At 46.7% G+C, this 24917-nt stretch overlaps 1 protein-coding gene across 1 annotated transcript in view; it reads left to right on the top strand.

The window, feature by feature from the left end:
- TNFRSF8 (TNF receptor superfamily member 8) overlaps positions 1 to 24917 on the top strand; it is a 37146-nt gene that overhangs the window by 5566 nt on the left and 6663 nt on the right. The window contains exons 2-10 of the mRNA XM_074975137.1: positions 11444 to 11534; positions 15207 to 15332; positions 16558 to 16713; positions 16825 to 16918; positions 17296 to 17654; positions 17856 to 17978; positions 18464 to 18514; positions 21327 to 21352; positions 24547 to 24766. Coding sequence (XP_074831238.1) covers positions 11444 to 11534; positions 15207 to 15332; positions 16558 to 16713; positions 16825 to 16918; positions 17296 to 17654; positions 17856 to 17978; positions 18464 to 18514; positions 21327 to 21352; positions 24547 to 24766 — 1246 coding nt within the window. The remainder of the gene's footprint in view (positions 1 to 11443; positions 11535 to 15206; positions 15333 to 16557; positions 16714 to 16824; positions 16919 to 17295; positions 17655 to 17855; positions 17979 to 18463; positions 18515 to 21326; positions 21353 to 24546; positions 24767 to 24917) is intronic.

The raw sequence follows: 24917 nt of genomic DNA, 5'->3' as shown, positions 1-24917 counted from the left end.
CACCACTGCTGATCAGAGTGAGACAGTTACCTCCCATGTCTTACATGTGACGACACATCCCAGAATGACCTTTGCCTTTTTCACAATACCGGCACACTGTTGGCTTAGATTCAATCTGTGACCCCCCAGGTTCTTTTCTGCAGTACTGCTGCCTCCCCCGTTATTCCCCATTTTGTATTGGTGCATTTTGATTTTTCCCTCCATTTTATTTCATTGGTCTTTATTATCTTGCAGCTGAAAATAGGATCTAGCTCCCTTGTAAACAGAACCGATCTTCAAGATCCATCAAACTTACTGCCCAGGGGAACCGCTGAGTTCTGGGTACCCTCTAATATTCAGGATGGTCTCAAATTTATTAGGGAATTGTGGGTTCTATTGCTCTACTGGGGCCTCATCCTGCTCCCACTGAAGTGATAAAACTTTCTTTGGCTACACTGGGGGCAGGATTGGGCCCTACGCGCAGTGGTCCACTAGCTGAGTCCAGTCTCTGTGTGCTCTCTGCTAGTCCACTGGGCGGGGAAAAACCACCTCCATCCTGCTCACAACCCCATCCAGAGATAAGGAAGAGCCGCTATTCACACTCCTCCCAGCTTCTGACCCTAAACATGGTGATGGCATGTGTATACTTGAACTTTTAGTCATGTTGTAACATGACTAACACAATGGCATATTCTGCCCACACGAGAATTTACAAAGTGTTGTGTTTAACCCTAGGCTGTGGTTGAAGAATACTGGAAATTGTATGACTTAATATATTTTTCTCTTTCAGAGTTGGTCAGTCTTGTTTGTCACTGAGATAAAATTGAAACTTTTTCATTTGGATTGGCTGATCCTTTGGCTAGGGAAATGTGCAATTTAATCCTCCTCCTCCCTCTTCCTGCCTTCAGGAACAGTTGTGATCCCCAAGCTTGGGTGATGGTTGCTACTGATGTTGACTTGCCTGCAGGAATTGGAACAGCTCTTTGGATTCACCTGACCAAAGATGCTGAGTTCAATTTGCTCCCAGTTGAGGTTCAGAGATGACAATGGGGGAAGGAAACACAGTCAAAAGACGAAAGGGGAGAGATGCGCTGAAGATTAAAAAGAGTCTGAGGTTACCATGTTTTCATTCTGTACCTTTTACAGATGAGGGAAGCAGCTGCATTTGGCTTTTGAGGCTCACAAGAGGTTTCCCTGATAAAGCCAGCCCACATGCTGTGTTGAAAATGAATACCAATTATATTACACTGCACTCTTAAATGTGTCTAGATATTCACAGGCGAGAAGGGGGGAGTGGGGCAGAAGTGAAAGTTCTCATACAGAGGTTGTTCTTTATGACCTAAGCAACAAAGGGTAAAAATTATGAAGTGAATCTTCTCCAGCTGACTAATCAACAACCAAAGTCTGCATGATTATTCGGTCCATGAAGAATGAATGATCCAAGTTTGGGGAGAGGTGGAGTGGTTCCCTGGAATGTTTTTGCAGTCCTAGCTTTCTTTTTAGGGGTCCCCTAAATAGAGGTTCTAGAGTAACAGGAGTGTCTGATGGGTAGATCCCCCTGCATCGATGGCAGCAGCTGCTTTGCAAGAAGGTGATAGTTTTGAGGTTTGTAGAGTTTGGCTGACACCTTAGATTTCCCCTCCCTCCCCACCCCATTCACTTCATTTCAAGAGCTAAATATGAGCAATGGGGCCAGCTAAGTCAAATCTTTACCTTCAGTTTTTGGCTAACAAAGCGTCTTTATTGAATGAGACCATCTTCGTTCTGAAATAAGCAGTTATTAGTGATATTAATAACATCCGATGAAGTGAGCTGTAGCTCACGAAAGCTCATGCTCAAATAAACTGGTTAGTCTCTAAGGTGCCACAAGTACTTCTTTTCTTTTGCGAATACAGACTAACACGGCTGCTACTCTGAAACCTGTCATTAATAACAGTGAGTCAGAACTGGATGAAACCCATCTCAGAACAGAATCTGTATTTGATGGTTCCCACACTCATTGTGTTACTTGTTTGTAAAGAGCTCCCTTTGACTTAAGGACAATATAACAAACGGGGAAATCATCCTCCTCAGCAGACTTGGTGAGGCTGGAAGGGGGAATGAGAGAAGGACCAACGTATCTCCAGAAAGAGTAATTGGCAAAGGGCCTTTTTTCCTTTCTGTGATCATAACTAGCCCTTATACAGTGATTGTCATCTGTTGGTCTCAAAGTGCCTTGCAAAGGAGGTCAGTGTCTTTACCAGTGTCCCCATTACAGATGTGGAAACTGAGGCACAGAGCAATGGCATGACTTGACCAAGCTCTCTAGATCAACTGCCTTCTGCTATGCTGTAATTAAATCTTCCTATGCTACTCTGCCAAGTCATAGAATTCAAGACCACAAGGGATGACCAGATCATCCGGTCCAACTTCCTGTATATCGCCACCCAGCACCTGTGCACTCAACCCCACAATGAAATAGACCCAAGTATTTCAGCTCACAGGAGACTGAACTATTATATGACAGGCAGAGAATGTGAGGGACTGAAGTGCACCAATGGCAGGGAATTGATTAAGTGAGACTCACCCAGGTGAACCTGGGGGTGACTGCCTGAAGCATGAGATTTCAGGGATATCTGACATGAACCAGAAGGGACCCTCAGGGCTGCCAAGCCTTGTCAGCCACCATCACAAGCCACCCCATCATACAATCCCATTCATCAGTTTGTTCAGCTTGCTCTTAAAACTAATTAAGTTGTTTGCCTCCACAACGTCTGTTGGGCAGCTGTTACAGGACTTTAGTCCTCTGATGGTTAGAAACCTTCTACTTTCCATCTTGAATTTTTTCACGGCCAATTTATCCCCATTTGTCCTTTAGCTTAAATAGCTTCACCGTCCCTCTAGAACTACAACAGGTGGTAAACAGCAGGGCAGTCGGATCCCCTCTCAGCCTTCACTGTGCTAAGCTAAACCCACCAAGCTCTTCCAGTTTCCTCTCATAAGAGAGGCCCTCCATTCCCCGATCATCCGAGTAGCTCTGCTCTGCACTTGTTCCAGTTTGAACGCCTCTTTCTTCAAAATGGGAGGCCAGAATTATAGAGTTTACCATATGAGGTCCTAACAGTACCTTGTACAATGGCATTAATACTTCCCTATCTCTGCTAGAAATGTCTCGCCTGATAACAGCAAATGCAAACCTAGGCTGTTTCGTAGACGCATCACGTTGGTGGTTCATAGTCATCCTATGATCAGCGCTAACATGCAGGTTGGTCTCTCCTCCTCTCACTCTCAACTGATGAGCCCATAGCTTATAGCAAAAATTCTTCTGCTTAGACTGTAGGTACATGACTTTACACTTTGTACTGTTGAATTGTATTGCATTTCTGTCACACCAGTCTTCAAGCTCATCCAGATCTTCCAGTGTAATATTCTGATCCTCCTCTGTATCATCAGCAAATTTCATGAGCGCACGCTGACTTTTTGTGCCAAGGTCATTAATAAAAGTACTGAATAAGATTGGTCCCAAGACAAGTCGGTGAGGAACTCAACTAGTAACCTCCCTTCAGGCTGGTAATTCACCTTTCAGCACAAACCCAGTGTCTTCTCCCCTTTAGCCGGTTTCTTACTCACCTTGCCATTGTTATACTAATCCCCATCTTCTCTAATTTAGCTAAGTTCCTATGTGCTACCATGTCCAATGCTTTGCTGAGGTCCAAGTATATTAGATCTACTGCATTTCCCAAGTTTCTTACTAACTATTTTACAAGATGCATGTTTTCCCCCATGTTTGGACCCTTTAATACCTATAAGGACATTAGGGATTATTTGCCTTGAGATCCTACCTGCAATGGATGCATTAGAAACTTGTGTAACTAGGGTATTGATTTGCACTGTCGATCACTCTTCCCCCTACAGGAATTATTTTTCTTTAGCCCTTGTACAAATAGGGCCTTAGCTTGCATGTGAATGATCACCTGTGATTCCCTCCCCTCTGGCAGATGATCATTAAGCTGTCTAGGACTTAGCTCACATTAGTGCGGGGAGGGGGGGGCAGGGGAATCCTACTGTTGGTTCCCAGTGTTGCCACTGAACAGGTCTTAGGGAAAGCAGACAGGGCTCCCGCGGCTGCGACCGCTGTCAACACATCTGACGTAACCTAGCTCACACCAGTTCTAAGTGACACAGTGTATCCAGGGCGATCAATGTTGCTGCTATTGGTGGGAAATTTTCTCAGAATTTTCCTCATGTAGACAGGGCAGAGTGATACAATCCACCGCCAGACAGTCGCAAAGCCGTAAATTATTACCTTGGCCCCTGGTATCTTTAGCCAAGGATACCATATTAGCACCCCTTTAGCAGGTTGGGCTTAGATCTGGTGGGGTTTTTTTTCGTTTTTTTTTTTTTTTCTGGCAAGGTGCTAAAACAGCTTCCCTGGACAAAGTTCCTGTCTGCTTTAGGAAATTGACCCTTTGCTGACAGTGGATGCTCCCCCTGCACTGGTGCTGAAAAATTTTACTGCTAGGGCAGACAAGACCCAAGCATCTCCAGTGCCCGCTGTCAAAACCTTATCAAGACTTGGTGGAACCAAGCAATCTGTTCTTCATGGAGCAGAGAGAAGAGGTCCTTTTTAGCTGTTGCTTATATCGGCACAGTGCAGCTGTATTTGCAGGTGATTGCCCTCTGTGCCAGAGGAGTAGCTTGGCTTCACACAATCAGTAAGAAGGCCAGAAACGTGTACAGGGATAAAATAATTTTGTAATGGGTATTTTGGCTATACGGGCAACATGTGCCATGCCCTGATATCATAAGCTTTAACACATATGCAGTGCTTGTTAACTTCAAAACACTGTAGAAACACTAAGTAATGAATCCTTACCACAGCCCCAGGGGGAAGCAATTACCACCATACAAATAAAAATAAGAAGACACTTCTTTTCTAATGGGTAAACTGAATCACAGAGCTCTTAAGTTACTCACCTATTGTCACAAAGTGATAGAACCAAGAGGGTGGATTGATTTAAATCACCCTTTTTTATCATGATTTATATAAGGAAACAGGAAACCTTGGTTTAAGACTTTGATTTTAATCTTGTTTTGCATTTGTACTTTTTGGTTATTTTTCCTAAAGAAAGGTTGTTTCTTATGGGTTGGTATAGTTTGGTAATTCTTTTTGCTAAGCAGGAGGATATACTATATTTATTTAAGTAAATATAATGCCTTAATATACGTATGTCATATTTTTTCTTTTTTTTGAATTACATTAGGAAATGGTGAATGATGCATTTCTTATTTAGTAGGCAATGATTAATTTTTAAACTGTAATTTGTCACAAACTGCATTTGGATGGAAGTTAGAATTTGATTAAAAATGCTCAAAAATGGCATTTAAAAATTATTTAAATAAAACTACGTTTGTGCTGAATACATAAGCAAAGAAAGTAAGTATATCAAAACATGTTTGCATTTAAAATGAACTTCATTAAACAAAAGAAGTATTATCTGTAGTTAGTGAACTGAACTGATCATGACTGATCGCCATGGCCTTCAAGATTTGGAACCCGTAGATCTCATCCTCTCACGCTTTGTTTTTATTCATAGATTGGAAAAGGAAAACAAGCTTTCCTGCTTTTTCAACTCCCAATCAGTTTCTCAACTTTGCACAAACTAGCTGAATAAACTGAAATGAAGAAAATTCTCTCTGTACCAGCAGTCAAAAGGCTACTGCAGGCTACAGCTGGTTGTTTAGCATGTCAGCAAACTCTGGTTCCACTCTTTCCCAGTGATTTCCCCTAGTTCATGGGCTGACTTTTTTTAAAACTTTGGCAGTGCATGTGGGCTGCTTGAGTGTTTGTTTTTTTAATCTAAATTTAATTTAAATGATTTTTAAATGTTTAGGCCTTAAAGTAGGTTGTCATAAATTCACATTTAATTTTAAATAGGTTTAATTTTTTATCAAGAAAAATGTATTTAAATAAAGAAATCTAACTTATTTAGAAACCTCCCTTTTTAATTTATTAAAAAATAAATAAAATAGCCAGGAATAGAACTTACAAGATATGGGGGATAGAAACCACGGGCCTTTTATGCCCCCACACCTGTGCAGTTTGCACTATGAAAGTAACAGTTGTGTGTAGATGGTACAAGAAGGAGTCGAAGGAGTTCATTTCTCTGCTGGAACTGCTAGATTGCATAGCCCTCTCCTCCCCAGTGATTCAAAATTGACTTGTGGAATTAACCTTCTGCATTGTTATAATGTCCCGCTCATTATCTGGGCAGGGATTCCTCTTCACCCCCACATTTTGACTGCAGTATTTAGGCAGCCACTTTGCAAAACACTCATGCTTGCTAGTGAGAACAGAGATGACCTCAGACAAAGTTATTTTCCGAAGAAGTCACTCAAAACAGCTTTATAATCACTTTTGTGATTCCATGAAGCCTGGAGGCTGCAGCCAGCATTTTGAAATATCTCTGCTGTTTTAAATAAGTCTTTCTTAATCTGCATTGCAAACATTTCATGATTCAGAGTCTGGCATGAGACACTCCATCCCAGGGCAGCAGAGGAGCTGGGGACATTACGCAAGAAAATGCCTTGCAGTCCCAAGGCTGCACTGGAGGGATCCTGCAGGAGCAGTGTCCAGCCTTCCTTAATCAGAAAGTGAGGGGCTGCTACCTGGCCCTCAGGATAAAAGGGAAAAAGAAGTACCAGGGGGTAGTCTCCAGAAAACCCACCTTGGAATGGGGGAAATAACATACATGTTGACTATTTGCATATAATGGACAATGGTCCAATATAATAGTCAAATCAGAAAGCACATGAAATGTCACTTGATTATATTGGTATTAGAATTTTGATTTTATTTTTTTTTAACTGGGGGTTAGGCTAAAAGGTAGAATTCTCAGCACTACCCTCCATGATGCTCTCTAATAGGCATTGTGATGCAGTGGGCAGACCATGGGGCTGGGAGTCAGGAAATCTGAGTTCTACACCTGGCTCTGTCATTGGCTTGCTCACCTCTCTGTGCCTCAGTTTCCCCACTTATAAAACGAGGGTAATGATGCTAAATCACCAAAGTAAAATGCTTTGAGATCCACAGGTGAAAAGTACGGTGTGAGAGCAAAGTATTATTGCTAACCTGAAACTTATCCTTCCGCACAAACACACCCATGATCTATAAAACCGATTGGATTAGAAAAGCCAGAAAGGTGGCTCCTTAACTAGCATTTTCTGAGCTGCAGTGAGGATATGAATTTTCCCACCTGTATCGTGTTGCCTCTCTCTTTCTTCCATGCATAAGTTCTCATGAAAGGATGGTAAAAATTAGAGCTGTTTGGAATTTCTTTCTTTCTCTGAAGAAAATTTTGATGACAAATGGAAAAAACCCCATTTTTGTGTGTGGAGAACTTTGACTTTTCCTCAAAAACCCGAATGTATTTTTTTGCCAGATACTGTTTGATTTTTAGTTTTTACAACAAAACAATCAAATGTTTTTTTGACAAAAGCCGTCACTTTCGATGAACATTAGCTCAGTTGAAAACCCAATTTTCTGCCAAAAATAATTCTTGATGGAAAATTTTTGACCAGCCCTTGTGAACATGTAATTTATAGGCGGTACTTGTGCTAGAATTGCTTCAGAACAGAGTCTGAGAGTGGCACTGGGAGTGAAGGTGAAGGTGGCTAAGAAATAAGGTATGATGAATTCTGCCCTCTGATGTGGGACTGCACATTCCATTGATATTGATGGAAATCTGGCTTCTATTTTTGCTTGGAAAGCAGAAGTTTAAACACTGGCCTTGATTTCATTTGCGGAGCCAGTGCTTTCAGTCTACAGCTTTGGAAATGTCTGAGTCGATGAGAGACGTTGGTTTACTATCTGTGGCTATTAACACCAACAAATCTTTGCTCTGTCCCTTTGGCAGGTGTAGCAGGGTCTCAGTAGGTTTCTGGGCCATGTTTCAAATTATACAGACTAAGGGGGTTGGGCTTTAAAACCTAGAACAGCGATACTCGGACTGAGGCTCACGAGCTGCAGGTGGCTCTTTACTGTGTCTCCTGCGACTTTTTGCCGCACATGATATTAAAACACTGTGTGATTTTAATTATTAACCAGTCAGGATGCGTTTACTATGTTAACCAATTGTAGTTGATAAAATAATACTTGGCCAGTCATTTTGCTTTGAAAATAGTAGTTAGTTATATAATTTCCCATCGTAGTGTTTAAGTATGAATAGTACTATAGTAAATGAAACAATGGATTCACGCAACTGTGACTCTTTTGCATAATGCTGATCGCTAATTTGGCTCCTGAACCACTGAGGTCTGAGTATCACTGACCTCGAGAGATCATTTCTAGCAGCACCTTGGATCCTGCCTCCTCTGCTCTTTGGATTCCCCAGAGAATCACTTCCCTTTAAACTGGTTGGGCAAAGTAATTCAGCTTCATTGTCTGTTCTCTGTGATCCATCTCTCTTCTGCTCTCTCAAAGCACTGAGGTTTATTTCTAGGCCACTCACCCTGGCTGAAAACACTGAACTCGTTTAAAAAAAAAAAATCAAACCAACCAAGCCTTTAATGTACAGTAGAATCTGGTCCGTAATCAGAGCAAATGCATAGGGGGGTTGAAAGTGACACATGGGTATGCCTGGTTAAAGGCGGCTAAAATGAGGTAATTCACACTTTCTGTCCCTGAGTGTGTTACATCAGTTAGATCCTCTTATACACCATCCTTCCTGCCTGTAGCTCCCATGTGTAACTTTGAGCCCCACCTTCCCCAAGCATTCAGTTCACACATGTACCCAGTTGGCCTTATCATTTTGAACATGCCGCTCTCAACCCCAAACGCCTTCACGCTATGGGGCCCGCCAGTCGGTTTTGGATACACTTTTGCCTTCGTCCCACACAACCTTGTGGTTGTCACTGTACAGTTTTGACATCAGAAGTGTGAAATTCTGAAACCAAGGTTATAGAAAACCTGGTATATGTTAAAGAAGTGAAGCCCACATCATTTCCCTGCAGTCAGTTTTGCTTATATAATTCATTTTCGGCCTTGATCAGGCATTAATGGTTTGCTGCTACTGCAGGGACTGCGTATGTGGGGCAAAATGCACAGCTCGTGTTAGTGCCCCATTTGTCACTTCTCAAGAGCCCTTGTTCATTCATCACACATAACAGAACTCGACCATCCTGCGCTGCTGTTGACTCATTGATCTAGGAATGAATAGTTGAGGGAATGAAAAGGGGAGGCTGACAAAGGCCCCAGTCAGAAATGTGGTGTCCGCTGCCACCGAGCGGACAGTGGAAAGAGCTTGATGAGTAAAGTTCATGCTCATGACACAGCATAAGTGATAAACTCTCAGTGATGCTTGGTGGATGGCCAAGAAACAGGGAGGCTGGGTCAGCAGAAGGAGACGTTCCACGGTTGAGAAACCGTGCCTTGATTTTAAGGAAGCATTTTACAGAGTTTTCTATGGACTCGGAGCACTTTGGGATTTTGCTTAGAGGATAATAAAGGCAGTAACGCTACTATGCCAGCCGCAGTGTGGTAATGGTGGGTGGAGTGCGTGTTACTGCTGTGTCATTTTCAGACCTGGCCTTGGCAGCAGATCAATCTGCCAGGCTGTGGATTTCAAGCAGTGAATAAGTGATAAGCTCGCAGGCAGCTGCCCTCTTGTGGGAAAATGATGTATTAAGTAATTGATTCACATTTTGTTTGCAGATGTGCAATCATTTATCACGGGTTTCAGAGTAGCAGCTGTGTTAGTCTGTATTCGCAAAAAGAACAGGAGGACTTGTGGCACGTTAGAGACTAACCAATTTATTTGAGCATAAGCTTTCGTGAGCTACAGCTCACTTCATCGGATGCATTCAGTGGAAAATACAGTGGGGAGGTTTATATACACAGAGAACATGAAACAATGGGTGTTACCATACACAACAAGTGATCAAGTGATCACTGATCACTTAGCCCTTAGCCCCAGCCCCTTGAGCCCAAGTCAGCTGGCATAGGCCAGCCACGGGTTTTAAATTGCAGGGCAGACATACCTTTCCAGGCTTTCCTATCGTTCTGCTGTAGGGCACCAGATTCCTCATCCGTAGAAAAAAGAGAGCGCTTCAGAGGCTGGGTGTGAAGTTAGTGGATGAATGCTGGTAAAGCTCGATGAGACTCTGCACTGTCTACGGAAGGCATTGTAGAAAGGTGAAGTGTTATGCCGAAGGACTGGGGGAAATTCTCCCGCAGAAGCCGAGGGGATGCTGATCTGCTGTGGATTTCCTGAGGTCCTTGTTACCTGTCAAAGCGCTATTAAGAAGCATGGTCTATGGTGGATCTCCTGGTTCCATCTCTTTCTGAGACAAGTTGCTGTTTCAGACGATTTTACACTTTCCACCAGTTGCTGAAAATGGAATTCCGAGAACGGGGTGGGGAGGGGTTTGAATGGGGGACTGCCAAGTTCAAATGATCTCATCAGAAAACTTGTACGAGTGAAATTTCCCAGTATGTGCTTCAGATTGCTCTAAGCAAGGCTCTGAAGCCACTGAGCAGAGGTGCCTGCTGGTTTATTTCCTTCTTGAGACAATTCCCAACTGAGTCTTTTTATCTAAGGAAGGTCAGAGCAGAGGCCGCTCCTGAAAACCTTTTACGCACAAGAGAAGCTTCACTGAAGACAGTGGGACTAGGCATGGGAGTAAGGGTTTGCAGGCTCTCCCCTTGGGCCAAACTGCCACTGATGTCGCTGCAGGTTCTGTCCCCATGTTACCAGCGAAACAATTGAATCGCAAGCAGGTCTTTGGGTTGGATTATATCCAGTTACACAATTGAACACGGCTATATATTTACTACACTGATACATGGGAGAGGAGACTGCTGGACCCAGCAGGAGCTTAACAAAATGGCAGAACTGCAAAAAGGTAGTTTCAAGCATCTTTGAGAAGGATGGCATGCACCTGTTGCGAGTGGCCCAGGTCACCGGATGCCTGGAAATAACACACAAAACTGACGATTAATGTAAAGAGTTAGTTTTATTTATCATGTCCATTCTGGCTGGATAGCTACATAGCCCTGACTGTGACCCAAAGTCTAGCATTCTTCGCATAGTTTTAGCATATACTTGTATATGCTAAAGGATTTATACTCTTAGCATAGTCCGGTCTAAAACCTGATATGGATTCCGTAGGGAGTCGACGCTGGTTATTCCCAAATCCTGGTCTGGAGTGGAGAGGGGGTCATTCTAGGACAGCACTGCAGTCCATGGAGTTGCGTTTGTCACCGTAGGCTTTTGAGCACTGAAATGGCAGATGGGCGGGTTGCAATGCAGCTTCCCATTCCCACGCGCCGCTCGTCTACTCGCGCACAGGGAGTGGCTGCACAAAGCTGGGCTTTTCTGCCGTTTGGACTGGGGGGCATAGTGGGTAATTGCGACGTGCTGTACATTGAATGCTGCCGCTTCGCTCCTGAGCTTTACTGCGATCTTTGGTCTCTTTGATTTTCTAGACATCGATTCCCTCACCTCAGTCCTGTGATGTGCGAGAGAACTGGCTCTATGATGAAACTTCACAACGCTGCTGCTACCAATGTCCCTCAGGTCCGTATGTTTGTAACGCGGTAACAATTAACAGGCAAATGCGCATCTTACTGGTGCAAATGAACTAGGCAACGTGCAGTGGTGGGGGGAGTTCTTTCTGTTCCCTGCATAGGTGTGCAGTGCGCGGTTTTATGAATGAGCAACAGGTCTGGATCCAGATCCCCTCCCCTCAAACGTCCCAGTGATCCGCAGGATGAAGGGCATAACCCCCTGCTCGTTTACAGGCATTGACCGTTTAGGCCTGGTCTACACTTAAAATTTAGGTCAAAGTAGCTATGTTGGTTGGGGGCGGGGGTGACAAATCCAACCCCCCCCCCTCCACCATACCCCCCCCCATCAGTGTAGCTTTGCAGACCTAACCCTCAGCACAGAGGCAGCTATGCCGACAGAAGGATGCTTCCATCGACCTAGCTACTGTCGTTGGGGGTGGTGTTGGCTCCTACACTGATGCACCAACCCCTTCCATCAGTGTAGGCAGCATCTCTATTACAGGGTTATGCCAGCATGGCTACAGTGGAATAGCGATGCCAATATGGTCTCCAGGGTGTAAACACACCCTGTGGACTTGGTCTGGCAAGGAGTTGTGCCACTTGCAATAAGGCCCTCAGCACCTCATTGGAGGTGCTCAGAGCCTCGCAGAATTGGGTCCTTAATTCGCATCCCGCTGAAGTTGAGTCTGCACTGCACTGCTGCGAGCGACTGCCCAAGAATCGGACCCACAGATTTGCTGCTGCAGGGTTTCAAACTGTCCAGTAAAACTGTGAAGCTCAATTTGCATCCGATCGCAGGCCATAAAAATAGCAAACGGCACAGGGGAAACTCTGTTGCTTTCTTCAGAGTCAAAACAGTTCCGAAAGTGTTCCAGAGGAGATGGAGGTGGGCAGCTTGTTTTCAGCGCCGGCAGCAGGCCGCTCGGAAGCTAGCCATGACTCATAAAGACTAACGAGCCTTGTGGTCAGAAACAGGAAATGGCTCAGTGAGACCGAGTCCTGGAAATGCCTGAAGCTAGCCCCATTGGCCAGAGCAGTTCAGTGGGCGGGGCATTTTGTGGCATTTCCCTCTTTGTAAAAACATTTTTCTCTTTTTTTTTTTTTTTTTTTTCCCCCTCAAAAGGAAATTTTTGACATTTATTCATTAGGCTGATAGCGCGCGGGGGTACTGTGCTTGGCTGAGAGTATTTGCATGAAGTTGGATTGGGTCAGTAGCAGGGCATCCTTCCTGAGCTGTGGCCATGTGATGTCACGACTATGCCGGGGCTCGTGAGAGACCCACCCTGGTGTGTGTGGCCAGCTGAGACCTTACAAATTAGGAAGAAGGGGACTGCTTCCAGTAAAACAAGAAATTAGGGCTGAGGAAGCTGCTTTTACCCAGTTTGGAACCTACTCAAATGGATCCGTCTTGTTGTGTCTATACCATCCAAATCCTGCATCTTGGCAGGGGGTTAGACTAGTGACCTTGCGGTCCCTTCTAACCCCGTGGTTCTATGATCCTCAACTGATGTATGTCAGTGTGGCTTCATTGCCTTCAAAGGGGCTTCCCCATTTTTATAGAGGCTGGGAGTTGTACCAGAAGGATGTTGGCTTATTGTTCTGCTTAAGGAAGACCGGGGGTTAAAGAGGAGCAGAGAGAGAGGAGAAAAGGGGAGGGGGGAAATCTAGGGGGAGAAGAGCATTAAAAAAGGATCAGGGAGAGGAACATTCCCTGGACAAATAGATACTATACTACATAGCAAAAATGACACTAAAAGGATATTCAGGTTGCAAAATCAAGCCCTCAAAAGTTAGGAAATGGCAGAATTAAGGTTGTCTGTGCCGTCCTCCCTTAGCTGCTCACCCTAGTCCCAGTCCACCAACCACAGCTGCACGCTTGCATCCCTGAACCTGTCCACTAGACTAGACCATCATTCCTCCGAGCACAGTCCCAGAGTAGGCCAGCAGTGTTTACTCCATGGGCTGCCGGTCAGCTGATCCACAGCCACACTCAGCCGGCTCTCTGCAGGGCATTATTTCAGCCTCAGTTCCTGACACAGCTGGTTGCTAAAGGAAATAGCTTTTTTTTTTTTTAATTTCTTTTAAAGGACCGTGTTGCAGGCCTGAGCACGGGAATTGCAGCAGTCCCCGCCCTAGTGAGCCTGGCTCCAGACAGCGGGAAGTGGGAGCCACGTAGCTGGGAGATGTCTGGTGGCATTTAGTCACCTAAATATAGCACTGATGCTGTCACCTGCACCACCCACGCTGGGCTTGCCAGAATGGTTAGCAAGTGTGTTGTTTTCCTCCGAGGTGTTAGCATTGTGCAGAAAGAGGTGGGCCGTTTCCCTGGATTCTTTCTCCCCCACCCTGTGCCCCATTCCCGGGCTGCTGCTAGGATTTCTCCTTGTGTGCGTGCTACTGTGCCTTCCTCGCTGGTCGTGGTTACCTGCCTCCCAGCAACTCCTGGGGCCAAGCTTTCTGCCGCCCTTCTGATCTCCATGGTATAGTCAGGGCCTTCGTTAGACCGCGTACCCAGCTGCTTAGACTACTGACCTTTTAGAGGTGCCTCTGGCCCAGCCACCCCTGCTCCCCACAGGAGCTGCACCAGAGAGGCTCCAGCCTGGCCTCCTTCCACTCCCCCGCACAGCTTTTGAGGGTGCAGCTCTGCCCCTTCGAGCTCCCATTTGCACCAGCCTCCCAGAGATGCTGGCAGCAGTTGAGAGGAAAGCGGATATCTAGGGCAGTAAAATGTTTAGCACCAGCCCTGTGTGTTGCTACCAGAGACCTGAAGGAGTCAGCGAGGAGCAATTGTCTGAGGAATCTGCGGGGCAGTGGGGCACTGCCCTGCAGACCTGCCAGCCCCCTCTATCTTCCCATTTGTAACCTCCCGGCGGCAATGGTCCCAAGCTCTGCACCCTGGTCATGGCATTACTGCAGCCCGGGCGACAGTTGTAGAGAGAAGATCCATCCTAGTGTTGTGTGGGAGGTGGACTGAGGAGCCTTCAGACATATAACGGGGCGACTGTCCCCTAAAGGCTAGTAATCACCAGGGGTCAGCCAACACCTGCTCTGTGGTGTGTCCTTTGAAGTGCTGGGGCTTTTTAAGCATGGATGAAGACCCAGGGAAGGCAGTTTCTTTAAGGCCCTGGGATCAGGAGTTTTGTGGAGTGGGCAGGGCAGGATTCCTCTCTCAGCCAATCAGGACAAGCTCTAGGAGGGAAACATATGTTTATATAACATACATACATATATATATATATGATATACACTCTATCCTCCCTCAAAAGCAGTGGAGACAGTGGCTGGAGGAATCCTCCTGGCGGGAGAGTGAAAGGATGACTGGAGGAAGGAGCTAGCTGAGGCCCTACAGCTGGCCTCAATTACACCCCCAGCCCCAAGGAGGAGAGCCAGGGGCTGGAGCAGAAAGCAGGCTGCAGTGCAGTAGAAGACGACTCCGGCTAGGGAGGGCTGGGCAGGATGAAATTTTGACTCTGAGAACTTTGTTTTGATGGGAACCGTTTATGGTGAGGATAAAGCAGGGTGTTGCTGGAAGAGAAAAGCCTATTTGAAAGAGAAACTGAGACTTGGCCAGTAGAGGATGCTACCGGGCAGGCACAGCATTTGACAGGATGGTTCTCGCCCTCGGCTTCTCTCCGAGCCCTTGGTAAGAGGCTTCTTATTGATTTTTGCTTCTCTCTTTCAGGCTACCATAAACAGAAAGAGTGTCCCACAGATCCAGGCCGGGACTGTGGGCAGTGTGAGCCCGAGCACTTCCTGAACAGGGAACAAGGGAAGCCACACTGCAAGGCCTGCGTTTCATGCAAGCCAGGTATTTGTTTTGCTTATCTCCGGCACTTACATCATGCCCAGACCTTCTCTGGGTTTGAGCTGGGCCAGTTTCATTGTATCTTGATTTCCTGCCTTTCCATTCCCTGTCTGGACTGGTGAGGGAAGCCGCCTTGTCTCAGTCCTTGATCCATCAGCTGCAGCACCGGGCTGATGTGAGTCCCCTTTCAGGGTAAGGTGCACTGCAGTAAGGTATCCCCATTATGTGAAATGGGTCCCGTTTGTATATTTGGGTATCTCAGTAGGACATCCAAAGGCTGCATTTGGGGCCTGATCCAGATCCCACAGAAGTCAATGGAAAGACTCCACTGACTTTGGTGGAATTTGAATCAGGCCCTTGGAGAGTGCATGTCTGGCTATTTTACTTTCCCACTTTGTGCGCCTACTTGAGCATCCAAATACTTGACTTGGATGTTCAGTTCAGTTTTGAAAAGTCATCCCACCCTGTGACATAATGTTAGAGAGAGGAACGAACCAGGGAGCTTGGATCTGAATTCAGATTTGCATCTTGGTTCTTCCAAAGTCTGGATCTGGGGTTCTGGTGCAGACCCATCTCTTGTGTCTTTCACCCCAGTGGATCCCAAAGAGTTTTGCAGATGCAGAACTGAAGTGCAAGCCTTACTGGGATTGCAGCTACCTCTGGGGTGACGCCCAGAGATGTTTATCAATGCACAACAACGCTACCCACCAGGTTAGAACAGGGAGGCTAGTGCCATGTTTAAGAGATGCTACCAGGAAAATTTAGGGGGATGGAACACAATTGCCTGAGCTAAAATTTAGCTCAGGCGGGAGAGTTAACACCCCGATCTTGCAGTGAGATCGTGATAGCCCGCAAGTGGTCGGACCCCAGTAATGACATTTCATTCAGAATGGCATTTCCAGCTGCAAAATGGCCCCCTGTGCTGGCTCAGTACTTAGAGAGGGGAATGCCACCTACCACCTCACAGTGCCACTTCCTACGGGACCTGGGATTTCCCCAGAGGTCTCCCATTCAGCTATTGACCAAGACTGATCCCTGCTTGGTTGATAAGACTCCAGCCCATTGGTCTGCAGACTTCCCCTGCTATTGTGACTTAAGTTGTCGCTGAACAGAACTCTCATTATCTCATGTCCCACCCTGCTTTCCAGGACCCCTGGATTGAAATAGCTCAACTCTTCTCCTGTCCTGCATCTCCTCCATGCTAATTTTTTCTCACTCCCCCTTTCAGAATTCGACCTTGTGGAGAAAGTCCCTTGCTCCTACAGTTCCAGAAGGGTGTGTGAGTGCCGAGCAGGGCTGTTTTGTAAGGTTGCAGTTCTGAACAGCTGTGCGCGATGCATTTCCCACACTGTCTGCAAGCCAGGATTTGGAGTCCTAGCCAGAGGTAAGCATCCCACCCATGCCAGCCAGTCTCCTCTGTCTTTGGCCATGGGACGGTGCTGGTGACACGGCTCATTCTGTCACGTATGGCTTGACGATCTTTTTTTTTCTGCAGGCACCTCAGAAGTTGATGTCTCCTGCGAAGAATGCCCTTCGGGTACCTTCTCTGATCAGCACTCCAGCACCGAACACTGCAAGCCTCACACAGAGTAAGCCCAGCTTTTTGCTAGTGAGCAGAGATTTGAGAGCATCTCTCTTTCTCTTATTGTTTGCACCAGATGCCATGGCCAGGGGGCGTTTTGAGTGGGGATGGACGAACCCCTCTAACCTTGAGCTCACTTGACTAGAGTGGGTTAGACTTGAACATGAATGTTAGATTTGTATCTGGCTTAAAGAGATCCTGTGGGCAGAGGGAAGAGTAATGGGAAGGCATGAGCTTCTGGCTAAGGGCAGATGACGACACAAAAATGAGCAAGGGGGTGGTTATCATTCAGGTAACCTCTCTCCTGTCTTCCATTCCCCCAAGGATTCCTCATGCATTTTACTCTGTGACCCATAACCTCCATGTTCTCCTTCCCCTTCCCAGCTGTGCCAAGCTAAACAAGATAGCAGTGGGCAGCGGAAATTCCACGCACGACCAAGTCTGCATCGATCCGCCTCCCACGCACCTCACACCTGCCACTTTGTCTGGGAAATTCAGCAACGAGCCAAAGGATTCCACCAGGGCAAGACCACCGCACCTGAGCGAGCAGCCAACCACTGTGGGAGGCCAGCATTCCCACGCTGCCACAAAGCCAGTGACCAGGGCCAGCATCCTCACGAGTGACGCAGCCTCTGGTGATGCCAACTGGACCGCTACGGGAACCGTCGGTGGATCGGATACAAAACACGCAGCTGGCACTTCCCCTACCTCAGATATAGCTACAGAGAAGACTGCCAAGACAGGTAACAGCACTGATAATGCACGTGATGAGTGCAGCACAGGAAGGTGGGCTTGGGTCTGCATGCGTGTTCTGGTGTGGGAACATCTTTCTCTCTCATAGTGCCTGTGGACCCCCCCCATACCTTTAAAAAAAAACCCAAAACCCTAGCTGGAGAACATGCAGCTTCATTAACGATACCCCTTATGCCTGCTCTGTGTTGCAGGTGATGGGAGCTTTGTTCCCTGGGGTGCGGTGGTTCTCTGCAGCATGGTGCTACTCGCTGGTATGCTGGCGGTTTGGCAAAGGAAGGTTTGCAAGCGGCGGATCTTCACCTTGAGTAGGAAGAGTGAGTTTCCTGAGCCCTCTAGCTGTTCGTTAACCCGTAGCATGCTGGTAGTGTCACCTGTTCTCCCAGAGGTTTGGGTGCCCACTGCATGTGTCGGGAAGAAGGGCAAAGCCACCAGTCCTTGGGAGGCAGGCAGGGCTGGGTGAGGGCTCCAGGCAGATCCTGGCCTCCCGGTTTTAAACGTTCGAATTCTATAAGCAGTTCGTGGAGGAAGAAAGAGATGGTGCTGCAATGAAACAAACGGGAGCTCACAGGCTGCGTGGGGAGTTTCTCAGAGGCTGTGGGAGAAATGGTAACAAAACGTCTCTCTACCCAGCACAGACTGGTGTCGTCCAGGGTCTGTTTTTTGCAGGAAGTGTGTTAGCTGGTATAGCCCCAAGCGGAGAGAGGGGAAGGGTAATCTTCATTGGTAATGATCAAATCTAGTTCTCCAGATGTTCCAGAGCTACTCTGGTGCTGAACATGGTGTCTCTTTATTTTCTCAGCTCCTGATCTGTATCCAGTCACTACAGCTAGACCCAGATCTGTACGTCAGGGTAGGTGACTGATAGAGGCTGGAGCCATCGTTCTGGTCTGTCTTGGAAGGTTTTCTAGCTGAATTTCAATCCATTTTTGTATTGATTCGGACAACTGTTACCGAGAAACGTTTTTACATTAGGAGACTTCTACGACGGGTGCCAGTGAAAAGACATGGCATTGCTCTCTCCAGCACTATTAGAACGGTGCAACAGATGGCGCTCTTCCATCTGAATTGATGCCCTTGTGTAGTAAGTGGGGCCCAATGCTGCTGGAGGTGTGCTGTTTTTTAGATGCAACTTAAAACCACAGTCCCTGACCACTGAAGGCCTTGTGGCATGTGTTACAAGAGTGGAGAGGGCATTAACCACAGTACCCTAACCAAACTCGAGCCTGAGTCATTATTGTCATGCTGTCTGGAGTGGCTCAGGACCATGAGTGCCGACAACAGGGCAGACACTCCAAACTGGTGGTGTATTCTAGACAGGGGCTCTGGATCGGGGGGGGGGGGGGGCAGGTGGCCAGGGCCTTCCCACTTATTACCTGCAGTACGGACAAGTGACTGGGAGGGGTGAAGAGAAGTGAGCAGGGGGCGATGCCTTGGGGGAAGGGGCGCCGTTGGGAGTGTGTGTGTGTGTCGTGGTTCAGGTGTCTGTGGGGCGCCCCCTAACCATGCTTTTAGGGTACTTCCGACGCTCCTGGTTCTAGAAGTGGATTTCACCAAGCCAGTAACAAGGAATTCGCATTTGATCACCATACTAGCCTTACCACGGAGTTGCAGACGGTCCCCTTAGACTCTGCAGTCTGTCTTGCCATCCAGACAAACTGGACATTTGTTATAAATGATCACTTACACCAAAAAAATCACACCACATTCAGGTTGCTTCCAGTCCCAAGAGACCAGTCACTTACCCCCAGATCAATTAGCACCCTAGATCTGGCACCAACGACAACGCCTGTAGCTAATCCTGTAATAAACTAGCTAAAGGCTTATTAACTAGGAAAAAGAAATTGGAGAGTTATTTACGGATTAAAGTAAGCAAACCTATACACATGAATGAGTTACCTTCTAAATCGCCAGAGTGACAGAGTTGTAGTGATCGGTCAATTCCAAGTGTCTTTCAGGGCAGACCCAGGAGGCAGCCCTTGGGGATCTCGGGCTTCAATATAGGCTATGTCTACACTTGCAGAGTTTTTGCGCTGTCAGTTTCACTGGTGATAGTGAACCGGTGAAAGAAAAGCACTGGTTTGTGTACTCACTTCCATAGGGCTCAGAGAGTGTTTACGTTTGCAGCACTTCCATCGCGGATCAAGGTAGCTATCCCACATTGCAGCTCCTTGTGGGAAGGGGAGGGAGGGATGATCGTGGGGCACCCTGGGTCCCTGCACGGCCCTCTCTCCCCAAACATTGATCAGCTCTAGTAGCTCAGCCTTGCCCCAAGCAGGGGATCGTTTGCTCCATGGAGCAGTCAGCATCACCTGGCCAGTTGATAAGTGAGCACTTGCCAAGAAAACAGGAAGGGGAGTTTCAAAATTCCCGGGCTTTACATGGGGAGGGTCAGACGTCTGTTTACCTGGTGTCAGAGCAGCAGAGCTGCTGGCCAGAGTGGCCACCTAGGCACTGTGGGATATCCTGCGGAGGCTAAAAGCTCTGTAAACAGGAAAAATGTGTCTTCACTTGCGCATCACCACAAAAGCATCACCGGTAAGAGCTGTACGTCTCTCGTGGAGGTGGTTTTCTTTTTGCGGTGAAACTTCTGAGTTTCACCGCAAAAAGTCATTGGCAAGTGTAGACGCTCCCACAGTCTTTGCGCAAAAAAGGGAATTTTCCCGCTTTAAATGGCAAGTGTAGACATGCCCTTTGAGTCTCTGGCACTTCAGAGTGCAAACAGCCAAAAAGTTGGACGTTTTACCTGTGGCTTTGTTTTATTTCCTTCATTCAGCTTCCAAGCCCACAGGAGGAGCGTCCTTCCACATAGCATTTCACTCATGGATGGAGCCATTAACCAGTCCTTTGTATTGCAATGATTCTTGATGGCCCATCTGACCTTGATAGTCCTTCTGGATGGGCGGAGGGAATGGGGGATGGTTCCCATGCTTGAGTTCACAAGTTCAGGGCAAACCTTTTTAAAGTTATAAAGCACAACTTACATATTGTCTTATAGCCTGGAATACAGACATTACAAGTGAGATTCATGCAGGCAGCAACTTACAAGCATTTCATAAAATCTAAACACTAAATACATTCTTATAAGACTAAGCAAAACTACCTATTCTGAGCAAAACTAATGTACGGTTCACCTGGTCTGGTCTCCAGCTATGAGGTTGTCTGCTCCTAGCCAGTTCCTGCAGCCTGGGCAAGAGCGGCCATCTGGCCTGCCAGCCTCACAATTACATTTTGCCCAGCTAACCTCCCCTTGCGATTTCAATCGGATAGTCTGTTCTATCCGACTTTTCTTCTGTTCTCGTTGCCCTCATATCTAAATACATTCAGCGGGGCGTTAATCAACGTGACTAACATCTGCCATGTGTGGTTCATTCTTTATTGAATATGGGGTTCTCCTTTACTACTCTGCTTAAACTATTGGTTATGTGGCGGTGCAGCGTTAAACAGCAGCTGCATTCACTCCAAATGTGCCTGCATTTTAGTAGTAGAGAAGGAATGCAAAAGGTACGTCAGTTTGTAAAATAACTTAAAATTCCTCAGGGTAAAGGCTGCTGTACAAATACAAGACGAGGCATTGATAATTGATAATAACAATCTTGTGATTGTTAAATTAATATAAACTCACCCATGATATGTAATTTTCCCCCCCCCCCTTCTCATTGTAGGTTCTGATCTGATGAAGAACTGTGCAGTAAGTATGAAATAGACTCCCCAAATCACTCCTGTTTTCCCTGAAAGGGGTACGAATAAATAGTGGTATTTTATAATGTCCTTTTAAACCATCAGTGACAACCTTCTCAGGTCAGGTCTACAGAACAGCCTTATATCAGTATAACTACGTCACTCAGGGGTGTGAAAAATCTACACCTTTGAGCGAGGTAGTTTACCAACCTAACCCCCGTGTAGACAGCACTATGTCGGCAGGAGAGCTTCTCCCATCAACATGGCTACTCCCTCTTGCAGAGGTGGATTAACTACACCGACAGGAGACGGTCTCCCATCAGCATCTTCACCAAAGCGTTTTAAGTGTAAACCTGCCCTTCAGTTTGCCCCTTTCCATTGTAACCTCTGATGTAAATGCACGTGGGGATGTATCCGTACTTATCTGTGGCCTGATCTTGGAAGCCTTCCGCTGGCAAAATTCCCATCTATGTTCTGCGGCTAATGGGGGTTTTGCTTTAGTGGGGAGTGCAGGCTCTGACCTGTTGTCATTAGATTGGGGGGGAACCGAAATCACAGATGTGAACGTGCCTGATCTTTTGGGAGCAGTTTGGATCTGAACTTTGCAGTTTCATCCCATCTCCACTTGTCACCCCCAATGAAGTCATTGGGATTGAGCCCCCTCTGGTCTACCCTTCCCTTCTCTGCAGGTGTGGGCAAGAGCACTTGTCCTAAAATGGGTGCTAAGAGGATATTGTTTGCCGGGTGTGCCAGGCCTGGTGTAACAACACCGATTGAAGCTGGTTAGCCAACATGACCCTCTGGAAATCATGCCCCCCCCATCTACAGTGTGGGGATATTCCCAGTTAATACAAAACAATGGTAATGATAAAGTAAGAATATCCCGGGCTGGAGATGAATAAATCAAACATAAACAAACACAGTAACATTAGAGCACAGATCCTGAGCTGCAGTAAATTGTCATGGCTCCATTGAAGTAAATGTCTTTTGTTGTAAATTTATTCGTCTGTCATCTTTGAAGCCAACATGTATGCCGGGCTAGTGAGCTAGGTCTTGCGATTGAGCTCTGTATTTTTAAAAGCATTTCATTCCACCTGTTAAAATGTTTTGAAACCTCCAACTGTAAAGAAACCTGGTTTTACAAACTTCTACCATCAGTTCAATATTTCACGGCCAGCTGCTGCCGTCCATGAAGCTTCCTTTCGTACTTTTTCGTAGAAAATGAGTCAGACAGGTGCCAAGTGCTGGGAACTTCACACTTCAAACCCCTGGCTTGGTTTTTGCAGATCTAATCGTGTGCAAATAGCAGCAGAGCTAGGAACCATCAGCAGAATTTGGCTTTGTGACCCGAGAGCTATATAGCTTTGGTTAATTGGATCTGAGTTTCCTCTTTAAATAAATGAATAATAATTAACCCTGCCGGGGGAGCTCTTCTGACACAGGATTGCAGTGACTCCATGCGGAAGTTCTGTAATACCAATTCAAATCCTGTGCTTGCTTGACCTTCCACAAGAGGGCAAGAAATCAGGGGAAATGTGCATGCATCTGTTTTCCTTTAAATTCATTGCTCCTTGATCACCCAGCACTCCATAAGTTCATGCTGTGCTATTTGCTTAGCTTACTACTAAATACAGAGCAAGACCGTCTTAACACCAGTCTAGCTTGAAGTTCTGCCTGAATACATCCATTAAAACAAAGTTCTTCTCCCTGGGGTTTCTGTTTATTACACGTACAACACTCCCCTTGAGCAGGGGTTCTCAAACTGTGGGTTGCGACCCCATTTTAATGGGGTCGCCATGGCTCGCGTTAGACTTGCTAGGGCCCAGGGCTAAAGCCGAAGCCCAAGCCCCACCTCCTGGGGCCGAAGCTGAAGCCCAAGGGTTTCAGCCCTGAGTGGCAGGGCTCAGGCTTCAGCTTCAGCCCTGGGTGGCGGGGCCCAGCTCACAGGCCTCCCCTGCCCAGGGTGGTGGGGCTTGGGCGGGCTCAGGCTTCGGTCCCCCATCCTAAGGTCGTGTCGTAATTTTTGTTGTCAGAAGGGGGTCACGGTGCAATGAAGTTTGAGAACTGTGGCCCTAGAGCTTTGCAAATTCTATACTCCACCGCCGGAGTGCAGCTACCTCCAGGACAGCAACCGCAGGTGCACAGCATGCCGTGCTACAGGGGGGGAGAGGACAGTAGTGGCCATGGATGCTACTTCCATGAAAATGCCATCAGACCATTCAGAGCAAAAACATCCATATGCTTAGACAGTGGAGGTCCGTAGCGCTGAATGTCCATGACCGCACTGTGCAGTATCTAGTAATGCCCCCGGATCATTACTGATCTGCTGCAGCCACGTTAATCGCGGGCGACCACATGACCGCTGCCAGTCTGTGACCGGGCAGTGACCCTCCTGACCTCATAGTTGATCTTCAGAGTTCGATGTGCAGGGACTTTGTCTCTGAGTCCGGCAACATGACCAAAAAGGGCAAGCTGGTGGAAGCCAATGATAACTTCAGTCTTCTTGAGGCCAGTTCTCAGTGATATATCCCCATTGCTGATTGTGTCATGCAGAGCAGGCAGGAGATATATATATTTTTTTTTTTAGGTCTCGTGTCACAAAGTTCATTGTATCCAATTTCTGTAGGACAGATGGTCTGTGTGTATGGGACAGGCCTGGGAATTTAGATTCTATCACTGGCTCTGCCAAAGACGCTTGCTTTCTCAGTTTGTGCCCTTGGACGAGTCATTTAACTTCCCCCTGCTTCAGTTTACTCCTCGATCAGATGAGGAGTGCTATGAGACTTAATTCACCTCTGTATTTCAAGTGCTTTAAGACGGAGTAAAATTTTCAAAAGCAGCTAGGGTCCCAACGTGCAAAGATATTTAGGGCCTAAAATTGCAGGTAGGAGTTTAACCTGCTTAGGCACTTTATAAATCCTGGTAAACACCTATCAGCATCATTAGTCACCTTCGTATCTTTGTAAATCTGGCCCTAAGGAACTTAGGTTCGTTTGAATTAGGCTCCTAAGCTCGGAAGTCATTTAGGCCCTCTTGAAAATTGTACCTCAACTGATGGAAGGTGTTCTGTGAATACGACTGTTATTCTCCCTGATTTAGAGGGATGCGGTTGCTTCCAAAGCTACTGCGGTCCCTCCCTGTTTTGTTTCTCGTCATGTGATTTATAGGTTCACTGCCCTATTCATCTCCTCTTTATGTCGACAGAAGAGGTTCAGTATGCTGAAAGCTGACAAAGAGTCAGAAGAGAGGGAGTTACTAAACAGACCCCCCAACCCCATTGTGGAAACCAACAACAACTTGGTCTCCAGCTCAGAAAAAAATCCCAGTCCCGACTCAAGCCTGGCTGAGATGATCCAGAGCACTGGGAATGCCACCGACTACCCTGCTGATTCCCGAGTGAGGGACCACACTAATAACCGAATCGGTGAGTCTCGTGCACCTTTGTAGAATAGTGTGTGTGTGTGTTGGGGAGGAGGGAAGGAATTCAGCCCATTTGTCTCATTACTGGCAGCTTTTTAAAGTTTTCATTTACTGTCAGTTGCATGACTTTGGCTCCAGACAGTTCCTCTAACAAT

This window comes from Natator depressus, chromosome 18 (assembly GCF_965152275.1).
Source record: "Natator depressus isolate rNatDep1 chromosome 18, rNatDep2.hap1, whole genome shotgun sequence".
Taxonomy (NCBI): Eukaryota; Metazoa; Chordata; order Testudines; family Cheloniidae; genus Natator; species Natator depressus.
Note: the sequence above shows the minus strand (reverse complement) of the source record. Positions and strands in the feature narration are given on the sequence as shown.